We start from the raw sequence: 24,198 nt of genomic DNA on the forward strand, positions 1-24,198 counted from the left end.
TGGGGCTAAAGCAGCTATCATCCTGGGAGTCCCCTCTTATGCAGGGGATAATGTTTAGCAAATGCGAAGGTTTTGCACCCCACCACCGCCGCCCCCCCCCCCCCCCCCCCCCCCCAAACAGGCCGCATGGGAAAAATGAGCCAGATTTTGGGATCTGGTATTCTCCGAATGTGGGAATTGATGGCACAATCAGCATTTAATGTCCATCCCTAGTTGTCCTTGAGAAGATGGTGGTGAGCCTTCTTCTTGAGCTGTTCCACCCTGTATGTGCACCGTTAGCTAGGGAGGTCCAGGATTTTGACTCAGTGACAATGAAATTGCAGCCAGTCTACATGCCTAAGTAAGCATGGTGTGTGACTTGGAAGGAACCTTGGAGCTGTTAATGCTACCCTTGCCCTTCCAGGTGGCAAAGCTCACGGGTTTGAAAGGTGCTGTTGAAGAAGCTTTGGTGACTTGCTGCAGTGCATCTTGCTGGTGGTAGCCATGTGTAGTTTTGTGATTTGTGGAGGACAGATTGACTAGTTTGAGACTGACACCAACACATTTTATAATAGCTTTTTTACTGACAACAAGTAAAAGATTAATACATGCAAAGAGTTCTAAGTGGTAGTTAGTAGAACAGGACTAGGATTGATATTACTTGCACCTATTCTGGGTGCAATCTGGTGTCTTGTTTGCTAATCACCAGTTCCCTTTGTGCCTTCCTCTCTTGCCTTGACTGTACACTCAGCTGGGTTGGCTCCTGATGTTGAATCTAGAAAGTAAGCTGCAAACTTGGCTTTGTTTCTAAACCCAGAGAACAGTAAGCTGTACCAACTGCTTCCCTGATTCCTAGGGAGTCAATCACTCTAGCACCATTTCTATTCCATTTTCTGAACTAATCAAAACTGTAACTAGCAGCATTATCTGTTCAACAGATAATGGCCATCCTGTTTGGTTGACTACTTGTCACTGTCATCTTAGTGCCATGCTGGGTGGCATAGGTGACCATGGTCTTCCAAACTTTCCTGTCATAGCAACAGTGGATGACCCCATTGTTGGAGCTCTCAACAATGTAGTCTATCTGTTTCCTTCGCTGTCTGCCTCTTGCTCTTCTCCCAATAATCCTTCTGTTGGTGGTGACACTCCAACCCTTCTGCATGAATAACATGTCCAAAGAACTCCATTGTCTTCATTTAATATTATTTAAGAGTTTGTTCTTCCAGCCTTATTCAATACTTCTTTGTTGGTTTTTTCTCCACCCAGATTATCCATAGGATCCTTCTTAAGCGCCACACTTTGAAGCTGTTGATTTTCTTTTCTTCTATTTCCCAATGCTTCGTTTCATATTTATAACTCATTACTGACCAGACATAACATTTTAGTACACGGAATCTCGTTTCAAGACTTAAATTGGTGTTTCTTAGAATGTTACTTAATTTTGTAAAAGCACTTTTGACTTGTCTAGTCCTTTCTTGGATTTCAGTACTGTTTTTGACATTGGATGTTACTGTAATTTCTAAATAGTTGAACTGATTGACGTGTTCTAACTTGTTTCCATTTACTGTGATGTTGCACACTGGAATACCCTTTTCCTTTGTCATTACCATAGTCTACATTTTCTTGCAGTTGAGTGTAAATCCATATCTATCACTTTCCTTTACAACTGCATTGATTCATTTTTGCACGTCTTCTTCATTTGTTGCAACAAGTATAGTGTTGTTAGCATAGTGAACGTTGTTGATGACTCTCCCTCTTACCCTTATACCATCCATCCCTCCAATCCCTCTGAGACGACGGAGAAACAGTCTGGTGAGAGAACACAGCCTTGTCTAATTCCTCTTTTGATCACTGTCCAATCACCAAGTTCGTTCTCATATCTGATTGTTGCTACCTGATTCCAGTAAATATTCCTTATGAATTGAAGATCTTTCCTATTGATGTTTATGTCTTCCAGAAATTTTATGAGATGATTGTGTGGACTTTATCAAATCCTACTGACTACTGATCAGATTAAATCATAGTTTCTTGCCTGGTATTTCAGTGATGACATAAGATGACATTTAGGCCATCCCAGATGGTTAATGTGATCTCACTGTTCATCCAAGTACTAGCTTCTGCTCCCCCATTGTTCTAGCCAATCAAATACTAACACCTCACGTAGGAAGCCTTCCACAGAATGTGAGAAAGGTGCCAGCTTGTCTTCTTGTTCCTGTTTTATAATTGTCATGTCTAATCTCCAAATACTAATCAGACAGTAATCCCATAATGTGATTAACTTCTGATTCTCATGAGTTTAAATGTTATCACTTTGAATGATTTGCAATGCAGGATGGTTAATATGACCAAATAAAAGATATCCATTTTACCTCTCTGCCCAATATTCTTACACAGTTCATGATGGTGAAGAGAATGAATGTTTAAGGTGATAGATGTGATGCTGATCAAGTGGACTGCTTTGTCCTGGATGGAATCACGTTTCTCAACTATTGTTGGAGCTGCTAGGCAAGTGGAAAGTATCCCATCACACTCCTGACTTGGGAGTTATAGTTGGTGGAAAGGCATTGAGGAGTCAGGAAGTGAGCTACTCAGCACACAATACTCAGCCTTTGACATGCTTTTGTGGCCAAATTATTTACATGGCTGGTCCAGTTAAGTTGACTGCCAGAATGTGGATGGTGGAGGATTCCACAATGCTGATGCCACCAAATGTCAAGGAGAGATGGTTAGACTCTCTGTTGGAGATGGTCATTGCCTAGTAATTGTATTGCACCAATGTTATTTGCCACTTACCAGCACAAGGCTGGATGTTACCCAGGTCTCCCTGCATGTGGGCACAGACTGTGGATGGAAAAGTGATTATCCTCACTACTAATTTTATGTTGGAGGAACAGGGCATTGATGAAGCAGTTGAAGATACTTGAACCCAGGACATTACCCTGAGGACCTCCTGCAGTAATATTCTGGGGTTAAGATGATTGGCCTCCAGCAACCACAACCATCTTCCTTTGTGCTGGGCATGATTCCAGCCAATGGAGCATTTCTCCCACTTCCCACTGACTTCAATTTTGCTAGGGCTCTTTGGTGCCACACAGTCAAATGCTGCCTTGAAATCACAGGTAGTCACTTTTACCTCATCGTTGGAATTCAGCTTTTTTGTCCATGTTTGAACCAAGGCTATAATGAGGCCAGTAAGAACTGAAACTGTGTATCAGTGAGTAGATTATTGTTGAGTAAGTGCTGCTTGATATCACTGTTGATGACACCTCCCGTCACTTTGCTGATGATTGAGAGTAGATGGGGCAGTTATTGGTTGATTGGATTTGTCCTGCTTTTTGTGGACAGGACATACGTGGGCAAATTGATGGGTAGATGCCAGTGTTGTGCCTATGCTGGAACAGATTAGTTTGGGATGCAGCTAGTTCTGAAGCACAAGTCTGAAGTGTACAGCCAGGAAGTTGCAGGGGCCCCTAGTCTTTGCTGTATCCAGTGCCTTCAGCTGTTTCTTGATATAACATGGAGTGAACTGAATTGGCTGAAAACTGGCATCCGTGATGCTGAAAACCTCATAGGACGCTGAGATGGATCATCCAATGGTACTTCTAGCTGAAGATGGCTGTGAACGCACCAGCCTTGTGTTTGCACTCACATACTGGGTTCCCTCATCATTCAGGATGGGGCTGTTAATGGAGCCTCCTTCTCTCAATTGTTTCATTATCCCCGCCACTCATGTCTGGATGTGGCAAGACGACAGAGCTTTGATCTGATTCATTGTTTATGACAATGATTAGCTCTGTCTGTTTCTGCTGTTTAGCATGCATTTGGTCATGTGTAGCTTCACCAGCTTGGCACCCCTTTCTTAGGTATGCATGACTTTCTCTCTTACTTTCTTCATTGAGCCAGGACATGCTACCTTGCTTGGTGGTAATGGTAGAGAGTGAGGGATATGCCGGGTCATGAGGTTACAGAGCATGGTGGAATACATTTCTGCTGCTGGTGGTCATGTGGATGTCCAGTTTTGAATTGTTAGGCCTGTTCTAATGAGAGTCCACATTTTTTCAAAAATATCCTTCATTCATAAAATTTATAAAAATACATTACAAAACATTTCAAATTGCATGTTACAGAAAGTGCAATAAAATTCAACTTTTCCCTATGCAGCATGTTCCACTCCAAGGTGCCTCAAAACAATTGCAATATTGCAATACTCTTGATATTTACAATATACGTTCCATGCCAGGCATACAGCCTGAGGGCAAAACATTTCAAATTGACTATTTAATTAAGTGCAATAGAATTCAACTTTTTTGCATACAGCGTGTTCCATTCTGAGGTGCCTCAATACAATTTCAATACTCTTGATACTCACAATGTACATTCAATATCAGGCATACAGCCTGAGGGGTTCTACACAGTTTTCAGCCATTCGGTGTACCATGGCTGAAAGGCCTAAGGCAGTGACCTTTCCCTATTTCACCCCTATGGCGGCTGCCTTGAGCTTTAGTGCGTCCCACAGCACATAGTCCTGGACCTTGGAATGTGCCAGTCTATAACAAGCAAAAGAAGACAACTCTTTGCACTTGAAGACCAGCAAGTTTCAGGCTGACAAAGAGCGCTTTTCACAGAGTTGATGGTCCTCCAGCCTCAGTTGATGTTTATCTCAGTGTGCATCCCTGGGAACAGCCCGTGGAGCACCGAGTCCTGCTTCACAGAGTTGCTCAGGATGAACCTTGACAAAACCATTGCATCTCTCTCCAAACTTTCCATGAAAAGGCACATTCCAGAAGGAGGTAGACAACAGTCTCTTCTCCACCACAGCCACCTTGAGGGCAACATGTGGAGGTCTGGTCACTTGGGAAGGGTCTGGTGGGGAGCACCTTTCTCGACACCAGCCAAGCTATGTGTTGTTGCTTGTTTGAAAATTCTGGTGATAAGACATTTTGCCAGTCTGCTCAGGGAACCACCCAAAACACCCACCATCTCCTTTTCCCGCAAGGTTGTGAGAACGTTATGTGTGGACCACTGCCTCTTGGATTTGCGATCAAAGGAGTTTTTCTGCATTAAACTTTTCCACAAGAGATAGGTGGTATAGCATGGTCCAACTACTTGGAATGTTCTGCAGCAGTGTGGCCAGACCCATCCTTCGCACACCAGGGACAGGTAGAACCTCAGTACGTAGTGACACTTGATGTTTGTGTACTGAGGGTCTATGCACAGCTTGGTGCAGCCACACACAAAGGTGCCCATCAGGATTAGGGTGATGTTGGGTGCATTTTTCTCCCTTTATCTGGGGATTTATACATTGTGTCCCAGCAAACATGTCCATTTTTGACCTCCAGATAAAGTGGAAGATGGCTCGGGTGATTGCCACAGTGCAGGAGTGAGGAATGGGCCACACCTGTGCCACATCAAGCAACACCGAGAGCGCCTTGCACCTGATGACCAGGTTCTTACCTGCAATGGAGAGCGAACATTGCTCCCACATAGCTAGTTTTTGTTTTACCACAGCTACTCGCTCTTCCAGTTTTCAGCACATGCCCCAGCCCCTCTGAACCATATCTTCAGCACCTTCAGGTAGTCTGACCTGATGGTGAAGGGGATGAAGGATTGGTCAGCCCAGTTCTCAAAGAACATGGCCTTGCTCTTGCCATGGTTTACCTTGGTCCCAGAGGCCTGACCAAACTGGTCACAGATGCTCATCAGTCTGCACACCTACAGTAGATCCAAGCAGAAGATGGTGACATCGTCCATGTACAGAGAGGCCTCGACCCGAGTGCTTGCACTGCCTGGAATCGTCATCCCTTTTATGCCTACTTCTTTTTTGATGGACTCGGCAAAAGGTTTGATACAACACACAAATAGGACAGGGGAAAGAGGCCAGCCCTGCCGGACTCCAGATTTGATTGGAAAGTTTTGATTCCCACCCAGTGATTGAAGCTGCTTGACTGATGTTTGTGTAGAGCAGTTGGATCAAACTCCCTCCTCAAACTCCACACTGGAGAGCACATCCATTATGTAGGTGTGTGATATTCTGTCAAAGACCTTCTCTTGATCTAGACTAATGAGGCAGGTATCCACCCCTTGTCCTGCACATAGGCATCAGATCCCTGAGGAGCGCAAGGCTGTCAGATGTCTGCCAGGTACAGCACAGGTTGAGTGAGAATTGAGAATGCACATGGAAATTCAGGGCCACTCTGCCTTTAAATGGCGTTATGACTTTGATGCAGCAGGGAATGGTTTCACAGTGAAGTTATATGTTGAACAGTGATGCTGTGCTTTGGGCCTAGCAAACTTGCACTATCCTCTATGTTGGCTTTATGCAAATAACACTTCCTGTTCATGCAGTGCCTGAGTGCAGTGCATGGGCTGCAGATTTAGCAGCATTTCCGATCCAACAAAACAACAGTGATTGACCGAGTGAAAACCACGACACTAACGGTACAAAGCAGCAGCTGAGTGCAGCCCATGAATGCCAGAGAGGATGGCTGATGGGGGGCAGTTTATATTCCTGTCGAGCAGTGGCTACAGGGAAAGCCAGCAGCTTTATTCGTAGAGTTTTACATTTGAAAATCAACATATGAATTTTCAGGTGCAAGAAAGGTTCAACAAGGGAAATCATCCCTTTCACACATCTCTTCATACCACATATCTCCCCCTGGCTCACCTACACCCACCCACCTTCTCCCTATGATCCCCAAATGCCACCAATCCACCTTGTCCCCATATTCCTCAAGCCCACTGACCAGCCTTCACCCATATCTCTCAGTTTCACCTCCCTCAAACTCTCAGTAACTTGCCTTATCATCAGTAACTCACTCACTTCACATTCTCAGTAACTTGCTCTGTGGCATGGGTGTCACTCCAAGATAGTACAATTCACAGGAACATAAGAACAGGAGAAACTAAATTAATATTTGGCCTAGCATCAACTGGCATTTGTGGAAGAGAGTTCTAAATTACTACCATTTTTTGCGCGTAGAAGTGTTTCCTAAGTTCACTCCTAAGAGGCCTAGTTCTACACCCTTTTCTTTTATTTTTACATGGGATGTGGGCGTTGTTTTTATTGCCCATCTGTAATTGCCCTTGAGAAGGTGGTGGTGAACCACCTTCTTGAACTGGTGTACCCCATGTGGTGTAGGTACACCTACAGTGCTGTTTGGGAGGAAGTTACAGGATTTTGATCCAGCAGTAGTGAAGGAATGGCGATATAATTCCAACTCAAGACAGTGTGAAGTTTGGAGGGGAACTTGCAGCTAGTGGTGTTCCCATGCATCTGCTGCCCTTGTCCTTCTAGGTGGTAGAGGCTGTGGGCTTGGGAGGTGCTATTGAAGGAGTCTTGTGAGCTGCTGCAATGCATCTTGTCGATGGAACACAATGCTGCCACTGTGCATCGGTGGTGGAGAGATTGGAGGTGGTGGATGGGGTGCCAAACAATTGGGCTGCTTTGATCTGGATGATGTTAAACTTCTTGAGCATTGAGGAAGCTGCATTCAACCAAGAGAGTGGAGCATATTCCACCACGCTCCTGACTTGCCTCTTGTCGCTTGTGGATAGGCTTTGGGGAGACAGGAGGTGAGTTACTCGCCACAGAATTCCCAGCCTGTGATCTGCTCTTGTAGCCACAGTACTTATATGGCTGGTGCAGTTCAGTTTCTGATCAATGGTTCTATGCCCTCTGGTCCTAGATTCCCCAACCAATGGAAATAGCTTCTCTTTATCCACCAAGACAAACACATGAGGGAGAGAAGGGAAAAAATAAAGAATAATGTTGACAAAGTTAGATGAGAAAAGACAGTAGGAGTTGAAGTGGAGCATAAATGCCACATTGACTTGTTGGGCCAATTGACCAGTTTCTGTGCAGTATATCCTATCTAATCCTATCTACCCTATCTGTTCTCCATAATATCTTGAAAATGTAAATCAATTTCCCTTAGTCTTCTAAATTCCAAGGAATACAACCCTAGTTTGTGTAATTGTTCCATGTAATTTAACCCTTAGAATGCCAGTATCATTCTAGTAATTCTACACTGCAATCCCTCCAAGGCCAATATATCCTTCCTTAGGTGTGGTGCACACAGCTGAACACGGTATTCCAGGTGTGGTCTAACCAGAGCTTTGTATAGCTGTAACATTACTCCCATTCCCATCATTAATGAATACAGCCAATAGTTGAGGCCCAACACAGATCCTGGTCACATCCTGCCAATTAGAGTTCCTACTCAATATCCCTACTCTCTACCTCCTGCTGCTCAGCTAATTTTCTAACTAGGTCAATAATTTGCCTTCAATTCCAGGGCCATTCAGCTCCTGACTCATTATAGCCTTGGTTCAAATGTGGACAAAAGAGCTGAACTCATGAGGTGAGAGTGACTGTCCTTGACATCAAGGCCGCATTTGACTGAGTGTGGTAGCAAGGAGCCCTAGCAAAACTGGAGTCAATGTGAATCAGAGGGAAAACACACCGCCGGTTGGAGTCAAATCGAGCACAAAGGAAGATGGTTGTGGTTGTTGGAGGTCAGCCATTTCAGCTCCAGGACATCACTGCAGAAGCTCCTCAGGGTAGAGTCCTCAGCCCAACCATCTTCAGCTGCTTCATCAATGACCTTCCTTCCATCATAAGGTCAGAAGTGGGAATGTTCGCTGATGATTGCACAATGTTCAGCACCATTCATGACTGCTCAGATACTGAAGCAGTTCATGTCCAAATGCAGCAAGACCTGGACAATATCCAGGCTTGGGCTGACAAGTGGCAAGTGACATTCGCGCCTCACGAGTGTCAGGCAATGACCATCTCCAACAAGAGAGAATCCAACCCTCGCTCCTTGATGTTCAATGGCATTACCATCACTGAATGCCCCACTATCAACATCCTGGGGGTTACCATTGACCAGAAACTGAACTCGACTAGCCACATAAATACTGTGGCTACAAGACCAGTCAGAGGCTAGGAATCGTGCAAGGAGTAACTTACCTCCTGATTCCCCAAAGCCTTGTCCACCATTTACATGGTACAATTCAGGTGTGTGATGGAATACTCTCCACTTGCCTGATGTGTGCAGCCCCCACAACACGCAGGAAGGTTGACACCATCCAGGACAAAGGAGCCCGCTTGATTGGCACCACATTCACAAACATTCACTCCCTCCACCACCAATGCACGGTGGCAGCACTGTGTACCATCTACAAGATGCACTGCAAGAATTCACCAAGGCTTCTTTGACAGCACCTTCCAAACCCATGACCTCTACTATCTAGAAGGACAAGGGCAGCAGATAGATGGGAACACCATCACCTGGAAGTTCCCCTCCAAGTCACTCACCATCCTGACTTGGAAATATATCACCATTCCTTCACTATCACTGGGTCAAAATCCTGGAACTCCCTTCTTAACAGCACCGTGGGTGTACCTACACGATGTGGACTGCAGCGGTTCAAGAAGGCAGCTCATCACCATCTTCTCAAGGGCAACTAGGGATGGGCAATGAATGCTGGCCCAGCCAGTGATGCCCACATCCCGTCAATGAATAAAAAAAAAAATCAACTTTAGCCAACTGTCTCTTATGAGAACCCAGATGCCTTCTGGAAGTCTGTATAAATAACATCCATAAATATTCCCTTGTCCACTTTTATGATCACCTCTTCAAAAATATTTAATCAAGATCGCCAGGCATGATCCACCCTTTACAAATCCATGCTGGGTCTCTATAATCAGCTGAAAACTTTCAAGGTGTTCACAAGTTCTTTTCTTAATTACTTACTCCAATAATGTCCTGACAACATTTGTTAGGCTAAGTGGCCTATAATTCCCTGGTCTATCATTCCCTCTTTTCACCTTTCTTAAGTAATGGAGTGACATGTAATTTTCCAATCTAAAGGAGTGGTTCGTGAATTGAGTATTCACAGGTCACTGGACGAGGATGCTATAGGGAAATGATCGGGAAACTTGCAGGGAAATTACTTGATGAGGTTGCAGTGAAGTTCTGTGCTGTAACCATTAGCTAGCTATTGTTCAAAGGGTTTCAGTTGAGCGATCCTGTCACGACATGTCAATGTACTGTTACTCCATTTCAGAATCAACCGATCTGAGTGGGGATTTCCCCTTAGGAGAATTTTCAAATTAGGGTGGTGGGGTTTTAGCAGTGAGTTTTTACAGAGGCTCAGTTCTGGTAACATCTCGCTGTGGAAACTCACTTCAATCTTTGCATCCTCGTCCATTAGTTGTAAATATCACACACCATTTCATGAATGGGCATTGCAACTGTAAAGATCCTCAAAATTGGGGTTTGTATGAATGAATGACTGACTGAATGAAACAGAAACATAGAACATCTACAGCACAGAAGGAGGCTTTTCGGCCTATCATGTCTGTGCTGGCCAATAAAAAGCTCTCTTGCCTAATCCCACTTCCTAACACATGGTCTGCAGCCCTGTAGTTGCTGTACTTCGAATGCATATCGAAGTATTTTTAAAATGCGACAAGAGTTTCTGCCTCTGTCACCCTTTCAAGCAATGAGTTTCAGACCCCCGCCACCCTTTTGATGAAAAGATTCCTCAACTCCTACACTAAATATTCTGCTAATTACTTTAAATCTATGCTCCTTGGTCATTGACCTGTGAATGGAAATAGGTCCTTCCTATTCACTCTATTATAGACACTTAATTATTTTATACATCCTCAATTAAATCTCATTTCAGTCTCCTCAGCTCCTATGAAAACAACCCAAGCCTAACCAATTGTACTTCACAGCTAGAATCCTCCACTCCTGGCAACTTCTTCATAAATGTCCTCTGTGCCCTCTTTAATGTGGTCACTTCCTTCTTGTAATGTGGTGACCAGAACTATGCTGTAGGGTCACTACATGTAATTTCCCTGCAACTTTAATGAGATTCCCGATCACTTCCATATGGCATCCCCATCCAGTGACCCTGAATTCTCAATTCACAAACCCATTCCTTTGGATTGGAAAATTGCATATCGTTCCACTACTTAAGACAGATGAGAAGAGAGAAACCAGGAAATTCTAGACTAATTAGCCTAACAGAAGTTGTCAGGAAATTACTGGAGTAAGTAATTAAGAAAGAGATTGTGAACACCTTGAAAATTTTCAGAGAAAGCCTGCGTGGATTTGTAAAGGGTATATCATGCCTGATGAACTTGATTGAATTTTTTTGAAGAGGTGATTATAGCAACGGACAAGGGAATGTTTATGGATGTTATTTATATGGACTTCCAGAAGATGGGTACTCATAGGAGACTGTTAGCTAAAGTTGAATCTCATGGGATTGAAGGCCTAACTAGTATTTTATACAGTTCTAGCATAACCTCCTAGCTCCTGTAAAATATCTTGCATGCCATCTTAACCAACTTATCTACCTTTCCTGCTACCTTCAGGGATCTATGGGCTTGTACTCCAAGGTCCCTCTGTACCGCCATACTTCTCAGAATGCTACCATTTGCATTTTCCCTTGCCTTGTTTGCCCTCCCCAAATACATTACCTCACATTTCTCCAGATTGAATTCCATTTGTCAATTTTCTGCCCACCTGGCCTGTCCATTGATACCTCCCTGCAGTCTGCAGTCTTCCTCCTCACTATCAATCGCAAAGCCAAATTTTGTATCATTCTCTAAATCATTAATCTATACCATGAAAAGCAAGGGACCCAGTACTGAGCCCTGAGGGAACTCCACTGGAGATAGCCTTCCAGTCACAATAACACTCGCCAACCATTACCCATTGCTTCCTGCTGCTGAGCCGATTTTGGATCCAGTTGGCTACTTGGATCCACGGCATTTACTTTCCTGACCAGTCTGTCATGTGGCACTTTGTCAAAAGCCTTGCTAAAATCTATGCAAATCACATCAAATGTGCCACCCTCATCGACCCTCCTTGCCACCTCCACAAAGATTCAATCAAGTTAACCAGATATGCCCTTCCTTTAACAAATCTCTGCTGGTTGCCCTTGATTAATGTGTGCCTTTCTAAATGACAATGTTATCGTCCCTCAGACTATGTGCTAATAATTTTTCCATCAGTGAGGTTAGGCTAACTGGCATATAATAACTTGAGCTATCCCTTCCTCCCTTTTTAAACAATGGTACAATGTTAACAGTCCTCAGGCATCATACCTACAGTTAGGGAGGATTAGAAAATAATGGTGTATATCCAGTACCCTTAAAATTTCCTCTCCCACTATATTTATTCCATCCTACATGTCACACTAGTCCTTCTTAATTAAAGGTCGGGATCATACTCTTCTTTTGTGAAGGCAGACACAAAGTGTTCATTAAAGAACCATGCGCACACCTCTGCCTCTGCACGCAGACAACCTTTTTGTTCTCTGTTCAGCCCTATTCTTTCATTAGTTATCCTCTTTCTTTTTAGCAATTTATAAAACATCATTGGATTTTTTTTGATTTTGCTTGCCAATATTCCCTCTTTGTTTTCCTAATCTCCCTTTTAACGTCACCCCTACACTTTCTACACTCCTCTAGGCTTTCTGCAGTATTGAGGTATCTGCATAAGCTTCCTTTTTTTTGCCTTATCCTAGTCTGCATGTTCTTTGAGGTGGGGGTGGGGGGGGAGGTAGTTGGTGGAAGGAGCCCCACCCTTTTCCTTTGTCGGTACATATTTGTTCTGAACCCTCCCTACCTCCCCCCTGAATGGCCCTCACTCCTCTGACACTGATTTACCTTCAAATAGATATTTCCAGACCACTTTTGCCAAATCACACCTCAGCTTAATAAAATTGTCCTTTACCCAGTTTAAAACTTTTGCTCTAGTTCTATCTTTGTCCTTTCCCTAACTATGTTACATTTAATAGAATTATGATCACTACTACCAAAGTGGTCCACCACTGATTCCACTTCAATTTACCCATATTCATTTGATAAACTTAAATCCAGAACAGTCTCTTCTCTTGCTGGGCTTTCTACAAACTGGCTAAAAAGTTCTCCTGAATACATTTTAAGAATTCTGAGTGCCCTATACTTTTTACACTGATTTTATCCCAGTTAATTTAAGGGTGGTTGAAATACCTTACAATTACTGTTCTATTATTTTTGCACTTCTCAGCAATTTGCTTATGTATTTGCTCTTCTATCTCCCTCTGACTGTTTGGGGGTCTATAGTATGCTCCCAACTGTACTATTAGTTCCTCAGTTCAGCCCATATAGCTTTATTTGATGGCCCTTCTTTACATCATCCCTCTTTTAACCAATCTTGCAACACCTCCCCCTTTTTATGTATCTCTCTCCCATCTGAAAACCCTGTAACCAAGGATGTGGTACTGTTCAGAATGTACCCCGAGGGAATACAGAATAAGGGGCCTTATCCTTAAAATTAGGAAGGACTTCATCACTGAAAGGATAATGGAAATCTGGAACTCTACCCCCAAGTAAGTCACTTATTGGGGGTCAATTAAAAATGTCAAAACTGAGATTGAGAGATTTTTGTTAGGCAAGGATGTTAAGGGATATGGAACCAAAGCGGGTAAATGGAGTTGAGATACAGATGAGTCATGGTCCAAGTGAATGGCAAAACAGTCTTGAGGGGCTGAGTGGCCTACTTCTGTTCCCAAGATTTCCACAGATTTGATGTACTAGGAGGGAGTGAGTTTGAGTAGGTGATGGGACAATGGGTGTTAACAGAGTGAGGATGGAGGAAGAAGGGAGAGTGCATTGGACAGGATAATTAAAGCTTAAGAGGAGTAAGACGGGAAGAGTCAAAAGAGTGGTGACCATAAGAGAGAGATATATTATTCATTCACATTGACAGGTTGCAGTAGAGTAAGTGCAAAGCTCTCAGAGCCCTAGGATTCAAACCCAAGAGTCCGCTGACTGGTGAGAGCCATTGACTTCAGGGAATAAACAGACATTATCTTATCAATGGAAGGCTTGAACTTGAAATGAAGTGTTGGAAGAGATATATTGTACTCCTCCTTGTTCCCTTTCTATTGGCCATTAGAGTCTGAACTGATAACAAATCATAATCCTCAGAACCCACCCATCACAACAGCACGCCAACCCCTCTCACCTCTAGAAGCACGAGGGGAGAGAGTTTTCTGATCTGAGCTGAATTTTCCTTTAACTTCAGGAAGCCCAGAGAGAAAAACATTTTTTTGGCCCTGTTGTCCTCAGCAACAATTCTCCAGCTTTCCTCTTCTTCAACACAAATCACCGTTAAGTTTCTCTTTTAGGTTTGGCCATTAATTAATTATTTGACAAGAGGTAGAGAATATAAGTTACGACGTAATGGTGAATCTGATTTTAAAATTCCTGTTTTCAAATCGATCCATGACCTCGCCCCTCCCTATCTCTGTAATATTCTCCAGACCCACATCCTTTTGACGTATCTGCGCTCCTCTAATTCTGGCTTCCTGAGCTGCCCCAATTTTAATTGCTCCACTATTGGTGGCGGCAACTTCAGTTGCCTGGGTCCTAAGCTCTGGAATACTCTCCCTACAGCTCTCTGCCCCTCTACCTCCCTTCTCTCCTTTAAGACATTCCTTAAAACCTACGGCCATGATTTTCTGATCCCACCCATGGTGGGAATCATCGTGGGTGGCATGGAAAATTCGATGGACCAGCCAAAGGTCCGTTGACATTGTGCAGGAAATTTCTGTCCTGTGGCGGGCGGGACCAGAAAATCTCAGTCTACCTCTGACCAAGTTTTTGGGCATGTGGTCTAATATCTCCTTTCCTGGCTCAATGTCATATTTTGTGTTATAATACTGCTGTGTAGCATCTTGGGAGATTTAATTACATAAAAGGTACTATATAAATGTAAGTTGTTGTTAGGTGCATTTGTGGGCTCTGCACTAAAGGTGAGGCAATAAAATTGTACATAACATTGTTATATAATTTGATTCTTTATGAAGAAATGGGACAGAGTTCATAGAAATAGACTTATTTTTCCAATGATTGGAAGGGGTCTGGAACGAGGGGACACGATATAAGATTAACCATTTGAGATTTACTACAGATAGCAGGAGATTTTATTTGAAGCAGAGTCGTGAGGCTGAGGAATGAAGTAGTAATTGAAGCAGAGCCCTCGTCAATATTTAAGAAGTAGATCTGATAGGTGATAGAGGAAAGAGGAAATGAAGGGATGTTGGTGGACATGTGGGATTGGGACCACTGCTTGTAACGAGGATAAACCCCAATGTGGGCTGGATGAGCCCAGTGACTGTAACATTTCTGTAAATCTGTAAAGACGTTTCTGTTATTTCTCTGGAATTCCTACAGATCTTCCAATGAAATTATAGTTCCTTTGATAGCATCTTCCAAACCCATGACCTCTACCACCTAGAAAGACCCATGACCTCTACCACCTAGAAAGACCTCTACCACCTAGAAGGCAGACACATGGGAACATTGCCACCTGCAAGTTCCCCTCCATGCCACATACCATCCTGACTTGGAAATAGATCGCTGTTCCTTCACTGTCGCTGGGTCAAAATCCTGGAACTCCCTCCCGAACAGCACTGTTTGTGTTCCTACAACATATGGAGTGCAGTGGTTCAAGAAGGCAGCTCACCACCACCTTCTCAAGGGTAATTAGGGATGGGCAATAAATGCTGGTCTGGCCAGCGATGGCCACATCCCATGAACAAATAAATAAAAAACATTATTTGGAAGAACCCTTGCAGAAATTCAACCCCAGTGTGACTAAAGTGGGACATTTATTTGTCATTTCTTGGTCCATACTTGGAATTGATGGAGGTCTTTCAGAATGAGGACAATCTCTCACGTCCATGGACTGGCGTAATCCACAAATTTTAAAATATTGCATTACAAAGTGATTCTTCCTCTGTTTCATTCCTGAACAGCGTGATTAGCAAGTGACTCAGAACTGACTCTGATACCACATGCCCAACAAGTTTCACCAGTCACTCTCCTGCCATTGCTAATCAAACTTATCAACCCGACAATAATTATATCATAATTAGTAAAAGCCTCACATATGCTGCCTGCAAGAAAAGAAAGACTTGTACATATACAGTGCCTTTTATACATCCCAAAGCACCTTACAGCCAATGAAGTACTTTTAAAGTGTGGTCACTGTGGTTATGTAGGAAACATGGCAGCCAATTATTGCACAGTAAGATCCCACAAACAGCAATGTGGCAATGATCAGATAATCTATTACTTTTTTAAAGTGATTAATATTGGCCAGGACGCTTTCTTCAAAACAGTGCTGTAGAATCTTTTACGACCACCTGAGAGGGAAGTCAAAGCCTCTGTTTAACAAGTCAACCAAGACACAGGATAGTGCAGAAGTCCATCAGTAGTACTCTGCGAACTGTGTCCCAGGAGTTGTCATTGCCCCTGAGGCTGTGTCCCAGTTAGAGAGGGCACCTCTGGCAGAGCAGGGAGAAAAATAAAGTGGGAAGGAAACTGAGGAGAATATTTTATCTTTAAACACTTCCACATGCTGCTTTACAACAGCAATCTGCCCTGATTGAATTAATGAGATAGCTCAGAGCCTCCCAGAAAATTCTCATAAGGCACCTGCACATGTTTGAAGAGAAGCCTCAGCAAGGTTTACCGGAATGTTCTGCAGCTTTTGACAGAAGTGATAAAGAGCGAGCTGCCAAGGGCAGCGAGAGGAAACACTTGTGCATTTGAACAGAGCTCATGTGTCAGCAGCATCCTCTGGGGGCAGGGCTCCATGGTTCTTGAAGGGGAAACTTTAATTGCGGTTACAGTATCGTATTTATAAACCACTTTTATGAGTTTCTAAGGCTATTTTGATTAATAAATGAGTTTTGAACATAAGAAAAGGAATAGCTGGCCATTCAACCCATTTCACAACAACAGGAACTCTTCAAGCCCCTTGAGCTTGTCGCACAGGAACAGAAGTAAGTCACTTAGATCCTCAAGCCTGCTTTTAAGGATCAGGAGTAGGCCATTCAGCCCCTTGAACCTGCTACATTGGAACAGATAAAGGCCATTCAGCCCCTCAAGCCTGTTACACAGAACAGGAGTAGGTCATTCAGTCTCTCGTAGCTATTAACGTGGGAACACCAATAGGCCATCCAGCCTGTTGAACAGCAACAGGAGTGTGCCATTTGGCCCCTCAAGCATTTTCAGTGTCCGGTGGCTCAGAATTGCTGTTTGTGAAGTGAATTAAGGGCTAATATTAAAACGTAAATGAGAGTTTTCTTGTTTCTTGATTGTTTCTCACAGCAGTCCCCTGGAGATTAGTCTTCAATTCAGGAAGACTCTAGGTCAATTCTGGTTGGCAGCCCCATCAAGGACATTTTGGCTGCACCTTTCCAGCTCTTTCACTCCCTCCTGGAAACATGTGCTTTCCAAGTGTCAGTAATGGATATAGGGAGTAGCAAGTTTGCCTCTGAGGCAGAAGGTTGTGGATTCAAGTCCCGCCTAAGCATGTAATCCAGGTTGATACACCCAGCACTGAGGGAGTGCTGCAATGTTGGAAACTCTGTGTTTTGGATGACTTATTAAAACAAGGCTCCACCTGATCTCCCAGGTGGACCGAACAGATTCCATGGCAATTTCAAAGAAGAGCTGGGGAGCTCTCCCTGGTGTCTTGGCCAGTTATCTTCCCTCAACCTACATCACGAGGAACAGTTCAGTGATGTTTGTGGAATCTTACTGCGCGCATATTGGCTGTGCTCCCTACTTTGCAAGTGACTACACTTCAAAAAACACTTTGCTGTCTGTAAAGCACTTTGCGGTGTCATAAAAGGTGCTGGTTTTTGAAAGAAGAAAGTAAGGTAGTGAGGTGAAGTGGTTTAGAAAGAGTTCGAAGCAACAGGTGGACCTGATATTATGTACAAACCCCAGCACAGGAGGGAGAGACCATTTGTTGCCCTTCTCAAGAGCAATTAGGGATAGACTTTAAAAATGCTGACCTAGACAGTGACACCTACATCCCATGAAAGGATGAAATAAAAAAGTTTAACTGGACAGTAGCAACTACACAGCGATGTTAAAGACCCAGAATCACTGGACATTGTAACCCTCCATACTTACAGAGGATCCCCTAAGGGGCTAAAAGCCACATCACGATCCATGACCTCTGAACCCCCATTGACGCTGTGGAATCAGCAATAAAGTGAGATCGCTTCCACAGCAGAACCAGCTAGTTTAAACAGGTAGCACCTGGCACTGATGGTGCAGATTACTGAAAAGTTACACCCATCCCACACCTGACTTTTCACTTCCTTCACCAAATGAGGAAGTGAAGGGCTCACTGACAGATCTGTTTTTGCAAAATACTGCAAGTCTATTTTAATTTTGTTACAGATGCACAGTTACTTTAACCCCTCATTCGCCCTCTCTTCTCTTATCTTCCCTTCCCCACTCTCTTCCTTCCCACCCATCCCTCCTCCTTCCCCATCCTCCATCCTCCCTCTCAATCTCCCCATCCCTCCTTCCTGCCCCTACCCCCCCCCCCCAACCCTCCCACAATCTTCCCATCTTCCCTGCCACTATCCCCTGCCTCTCTGCTTCTTCCCCACCACCAAATGCATCCACATACACCCACTCACATTCTGCATTCTACCTCGGGTCAGGTTTTGGGTGGAGGTGTGCTCTGCACCAGTCAGGCTGCTTTGTGAGGAGTTATGAATCTCAGAGGCACCGTGGGCTGTCCCCACCTTTTCTCCTGTTCAGTCATTTCCCTGAGCTATCGGTTTCGTCAATCCATTTCACTCTCATTCTCTCTGACTCTACAAGATACCCATTGCAGTGAGCAACTGCTGTCAGATCAACCCATGCATGACACCATGGAAATTCAGACCGAGTTGACCAACTATAACAGCCTTCGCAGCTTTACAGGAACTGTTTGACTAACCCCTGGTCCTGGGGATGTTAATCGGTTTAAGAACCATTTATCCCAATGGCTCAATGAGTGAGAATGTCTGATCAGACGCACACTCAACAGATAACAAACTTCCTTCATCAAATTCAAATGAGGAATCAACAACAACTTACATTTATAAAGCTCCTTTAACATAGTAAAGCATCCCAAGGTGCTTCAGAGGAGCATTATCAGACAAAAATTTGACACCGAGCCACATAAGGAGACAATAGGACGGATGATCAAATCTTGGAAAGAGGTAGGTTTTAAGGAGCAGGGTTGGAGAGGTTTATGGAGGGAATTCCAGAGCTTAGAACCCCAGGCAGCCGAAGGCATAATCGCCAAAGATGGAGCAATTCAAATCAAGGATGCTCAGGAAGCCAGAATTAGAGGAGCGCAGATGTCTCAGAAAGTTGTGGGACCGGAGGGGACGAGACAAGGGAGGGAAACGAACACAAGCATGGGAATTTTAAAGTGGTGTCAGTGGTTTGATAGCCAGTGTAGGGAAGTGAACACAGGAGATGATAGATGAACGGAACATGGTATGAATTAGAATGTAGGCAGCAGACAAGAGTTGTCAGATGGGGAAATAGCTGAATAGAGAAAGTAGAATCCAACCAAGTGGTTCAACTCAATGACAGAGTTTGTAAGAGTTCAGGTGCAGCTATTTTAAATATGTCATACGAGAGAGCAACGACTTTATCACTGAGTTATGCAGTGTAATTAAGATTCTTTCTGTAACTAAGCCATAATACGTTCTGCAGACTTCCTCAGTCTGCGGGATCATTGCATTACCCTGACAGGTGCCCTGCAGCTCAGACAACTCCTATTTCTTACCTTGTAAACTTCCCCATAGGTTCCTCCGCCAACTCTCTGTATAATCTCAAAGTCATCTTGTGGATTCTTCGAAGAGATATCTAAAGCCGCCTGATTCGTGTTCATTGTTCGACCATCAGCATCAACGGTAAGCACATCTCATACTTTGACACACTGCCTGCCTCCAACAGCAGCTGAAATAAAGGTTTCACTCACGTGTTCATTTCCTGTCCTAGGACTGAAAACACCTACTGTGCCTTGCTGCCCTCTGGTGGCTCTCGGCAGGACAGTTCCCCATGTGACTTATTTCTTCTTGTTTCGACTCCATTTTATCCCCACCTGCCTAGTCCACCTACCTCTCCAACCCTCACCAGGATGTACAGCCCCTCTACCCCTCCAAACCTCACTGAAATGTTACCCTTACATTCCTCTCTCTACAGATACTGGTTGACCTTTTTTTCATTCTTTCACAGGACACGAGTGTCGCTGGCTAGGCCAGCATTTTTAGCCCCATCCCCAATTGTCCTTGGGAAGTGGGTGCTGAGCCACCTTCTTGAACCATTACAGTCCTCGTGGTGTAGCTACACACACAGTGCTGTTAAGGAGCAAGTTCCAGGATTTTGACCCAGTAACAGTGAAGGAACGGTGATATAGTTCCCAATCAGGATGATGGCACTTGTAGGAGAACTTCCAGTTGGTGGTAATCCCATGTGTCTGCTGCCCTTGTCCTTCTAGATGGTAGAGGTCACGGGTTTGGAAGGCATTGTCGAAGGAGCCTCGGTGAGTTGCTGCAGTGCATGTTGTAGATGGTACACACTGCTGCCACTGTGCGTCAGTGGTGGAGGGAGTGGATGTTTGTGCATGGGTTGTCAATCAAGCAGGCTTCTTTGTCCTGGATGATATTGAGCTTCTTGAGTGTTACTGGAGCCACACTCATCCAGGCAAGTGGAGAGTATTCCATCACATTCCTGACTTGTGCCTTGTAGATGGTGGACAGGTTTTGGGGAGCATTTCCTTTCTGTTTTTATTAAAGGATAGCTAGTTCCCTCTTACCCAGTGTAGCCTGTAGAAAGACCATCTTAAGCCAAGCGCAAAATCATTGTGTTGGGTAGTGGGGGTTTGGGATCTGAGAAGATAACAAGGTCAGGGCTCCAGCTCCAGTGTAAGCTTTGAAAATTATCAGTGCTCTATGCCTCCTTGCCTAACCACACTCTAGAAATGCCATCAGCAGGAAAAGTTAGAGGAATACTGACCAAAACAAAGGTAAGAAAGGATGCAATGGAGAGAGAGGTTGGAAGTGAGGGGTCGATTGTTCATCAGAAGGCAATCCTTTCTGGCATCTTTCCAGAAATCTGAGTGTGTTAGAAGATCCCTCCTATTCATATTTTTCCTTTTCTCCCAAGTCCAGTGAATGGGGTAGAAGTTATGTTACAGTTGTAAAAATCTATGGTTAAATTGCATCTGGTGTTTCAGCGATGGGCACCATACCTCAAGAAGGATATATTCACACTATAGGAGCTGTAACACAAATTTACCAGAACATCCTTGGTCCTTACACTTGCCTCCTTAAGACTTTTGAAGTGATTTCACATAAAAAGTAGCACTCCTCTACCCTGCATTATTTGTGGTTTGACCCAGAAAGGCAATTTAAATACTAAAATCTGCTGTAAGCCATTGCTTTAGGCTGCAACCTGTGCATTTTGACCAATTCTAGGCCCCTTAATTCCAGCAGGATGTCAATGTCTTGCTTTCAGAGATTTACCAGAATGGTAGAGGAGATGAGGGACTCCAGCTGTGTGGGGAGTCAGGGGCATGAGCCACTCATCACCGAATATGACCATATCTAATAGCCTTCGTGTTTACATGGCTGGGTCAATGCCAACTTCCTAATATCGAATTGGCTTGTGTGAAGTGGGGGTGGGTGTATGTTCATGGCTATATATCTGTTCCTATATTCATAGACAAACTGGACACTCATGGAGTGGCAGGCCTTTCTGTTGATGGAGGGGATACTGGGAGTGGATAGTCACTGGAGTAAGGTGAGTGATGGCCAGAACTTAGAGCCCTCAATGCACAGAAGTTCAACCCAGAACTAAGTGGTCCAGTGTGTTTGTCCAAAAACCTCTAGTCATTTCCACATATACCCTGATGGTATCTAAAGTGCAATCTGACCTACCTTGATCAGCTCGACAACCTCCAATTAGGGGCCTATCCATAGCTCAGCATGGGATTGGATAGGACAAGGGGCAGGTGGGATTGGGGGGTTGGTGCAGTCTGACTCTGGGGGAAAGAGGGACATTGAAATGAAAATTTAATCATCAAGGATCATCTTGCTGAAAATAAGGGTGCCAGGGAATATAAATGTTTTCACAATAACACCCAGTGTTAAGTAGCAAACAGTCCTAGGCAGCTTCCTCTACACTGTCCCCATCAAATGCTCCCAGGGCAGGTACAGCACAGGTTAGATACAGAGTAAAGCTTCATCTACAGTATCCAATAAAACATTCACTAATGAGAGATGATGTTTGGACAGGAACTTTCAAGGTGTTGGATTGACCTCATCCCAAATGATCCTTGGAACTGCAGATGGTCATCCTGCAGCCTGGGCCTCAAGTAAGAGCTAATTCTCCAAACAATTATCTCCTCTCAAGAGCATGAACCATCCTGTAGCCCTCTCACAAGCATAGTATCAGCCTGCAGCCTTCAGGGGTCAGAGATGAAAGGGTGTTTGACCAAGGCAGTAAACCATTGAACTGTGTACACGCTCAGAGAGCCCACTGCCACTCCCAATGGCTGACAGGAACCAGAGAAACAGCACAGGAAACGTCAAAAGGAAAAGGTTTATTGCTCTTAAATTAATTCTGTTAAGCTCAAAAGCGGCACAATGTCATTTCATTATTTAGTTAATGCTGACAAAAACAGGCATGGAAGAAATCAGGACTGGAATGATCCACTTGTGAACTGATCCAGGGTGGGGGATGGGGAGGGAGAGAAGCAGAACAAACCCCAGCTTCACAGTTATGATCAGAGTGCCTCCACAATGCTTTGGCACTGTTCCTCAGTCTCTGGCTGCTTCAGTCCCTCTACGTCCCCTTGATCAAGCTCCAAGATCTTGCCTGGATGCTCAATAAATAAATTTGAGTGGATCGCCCTTGGTCACAAGCTCCAATGCTGGCATGCTCTGCCTGCAGTGTGTGCCAGGGATAGTCTGCACCCATCTCACCTCCATCATGGAAGTGACACAGTGAATGTCCACTTTACATAAAAGTTACAGCATTGAAAAATATACAAGACTGTCACAGTCAGAAAAAAAAGACAACAACTGGACAGAGCCTCCATGATGGGTAACAAAGGAAGGGGGATAAAGAGTTGGGGTCTGCGGAACCTGGACCCCACATGGGGTCTGGGGCCTGCAGAACTCCTACCCCAGGGAGAGTCCGGGGCCTCCGGAATCCCGACCCCAGGGAGAGCATAGGCCTGGGGAGTCAGGGCGTGCGGAAACCATATCCCGGGAGAGTCAGCACCTTCAGGTAAGGAAAAAAGTGTGAGAAATAAACAAGTCAAATGACTTAGCATCTTCAAACATACCCATAAGTCAATGTTTATCAAGTGTTACACGTTACCATCCAGGAGTAACATAGACATGCAGGAGAACAAAAATATATATATCTCAATATTAACATACATACAGAAAGTTCAAATTGGGCATGAAATCTATAAGAATAAATGGCCACTGTGAAGCCCTGGGCTGAATTTGGGTTTGGGAATAGGAGGACCTACAATCTGCCTTCTGCCTGAATACCCCAGACTGTGAAGTGGGAAAATAATTAGCACCCTTTTTCTTGAGCTGCCATCTCAGGAATAGTTAGAGCCTTTAGAAGGACTGAAAAGAGAGCAGTAATGGTCTAATTGGGCATTAGAAATAAGGCGACATTGGGATGGGAACTTTTTTTTATTCTTTCATGGGATGTGAGCGTCGCTGGCTAGGCCAGCATTTGTTGCCCATCCCTAATTGCCCTAGAGAAGGTGGTGGTGAGTTGCCTTCTTGAACAGCTGCAAGTCCACCTTATAAACAAGGAATCCTCTCCCCCTGCAACTCCAGTGCTCAGACATACAGGTAGGTCAGTCTGTGTCCTATCTCTGCAGCTCAAAGAAACTTCCTATTCACTATGAGCACCTCCACATCAGAAGTAGAGGACCACCCCTTCCCTTCAGGACCACACAAAATTTTACAGCACAGAAGCAAGCCATTCATCCCAACCAACCCATGCCAGTGTTTATGCTCCACATGAACCTCCTCCCACCCGACTTCATCTAATCCAACAGCACAACCTTGTATTCCTTTCCCTCTTGTGCACAAATCTAGTTTCAACCATGTAGGCTTGTTACATGTACAAGCATCTGCCAGCAGACGCTAGAAGCCATCTCATCCTCATGGGAAAAGCATGATCCCAGTGGCTTTAAAGTGGGGACTCTGCAGGAGTGGCCAGAAACTCTGCACAGAGAGAGAAAAAGACAGAGAGAAAAAGACAGAGAGAGAAAAAGACAGAGAGAGAAAAAGACAGAGAGAGAA

At 44.2% G+C, this 24,198-nt stretch overlaps 1 protein-coding gene across 2 annotated transcripts in view; it reads right to left on the reverse strand.

Moving 5' to 3' along the window:
• LOC121272609 (mitogen-activated protein kinase kinase kinase kinase 5-like) overlaps positions 1-19,811 on the reverse strand; it is a 156,051-nt gene extending 136,240 nt beyond the window's left edge. For both annotated transcript variants that reach the window (XM_041179283.1, XM_041179282.1), the window contains exon 1: positions 19,647-19,811. In XM_041179283.1, the coding sequence (XP_041035217.1) occupies positions 19,647-19,751 (105 nt within the window). In that variant the 5' untranslated portion in view covers positions 19,752-19,811. The remainder of the gene's footprint in view (positions 1-19,646) is intronic.
• Positions 19,812-24,198: the final 4,387 nt, after the last annotated feature.

Source organism: Carcharodon carcharias, chromosome 34 (genome assembly GCF_017639515.1).
Source record: "Carcharodon carcharias isolate sCarCar2 chromosome 34, sCarCar2.pri, whole genome shotgun sequence".
NCBI classification, from domain to species: Eukaryota; Metazoa; Chordata; class Chondrichthyes; order Lamniformes; family Lamnidae; genus Carcharodon; species Carcharodon carcharias.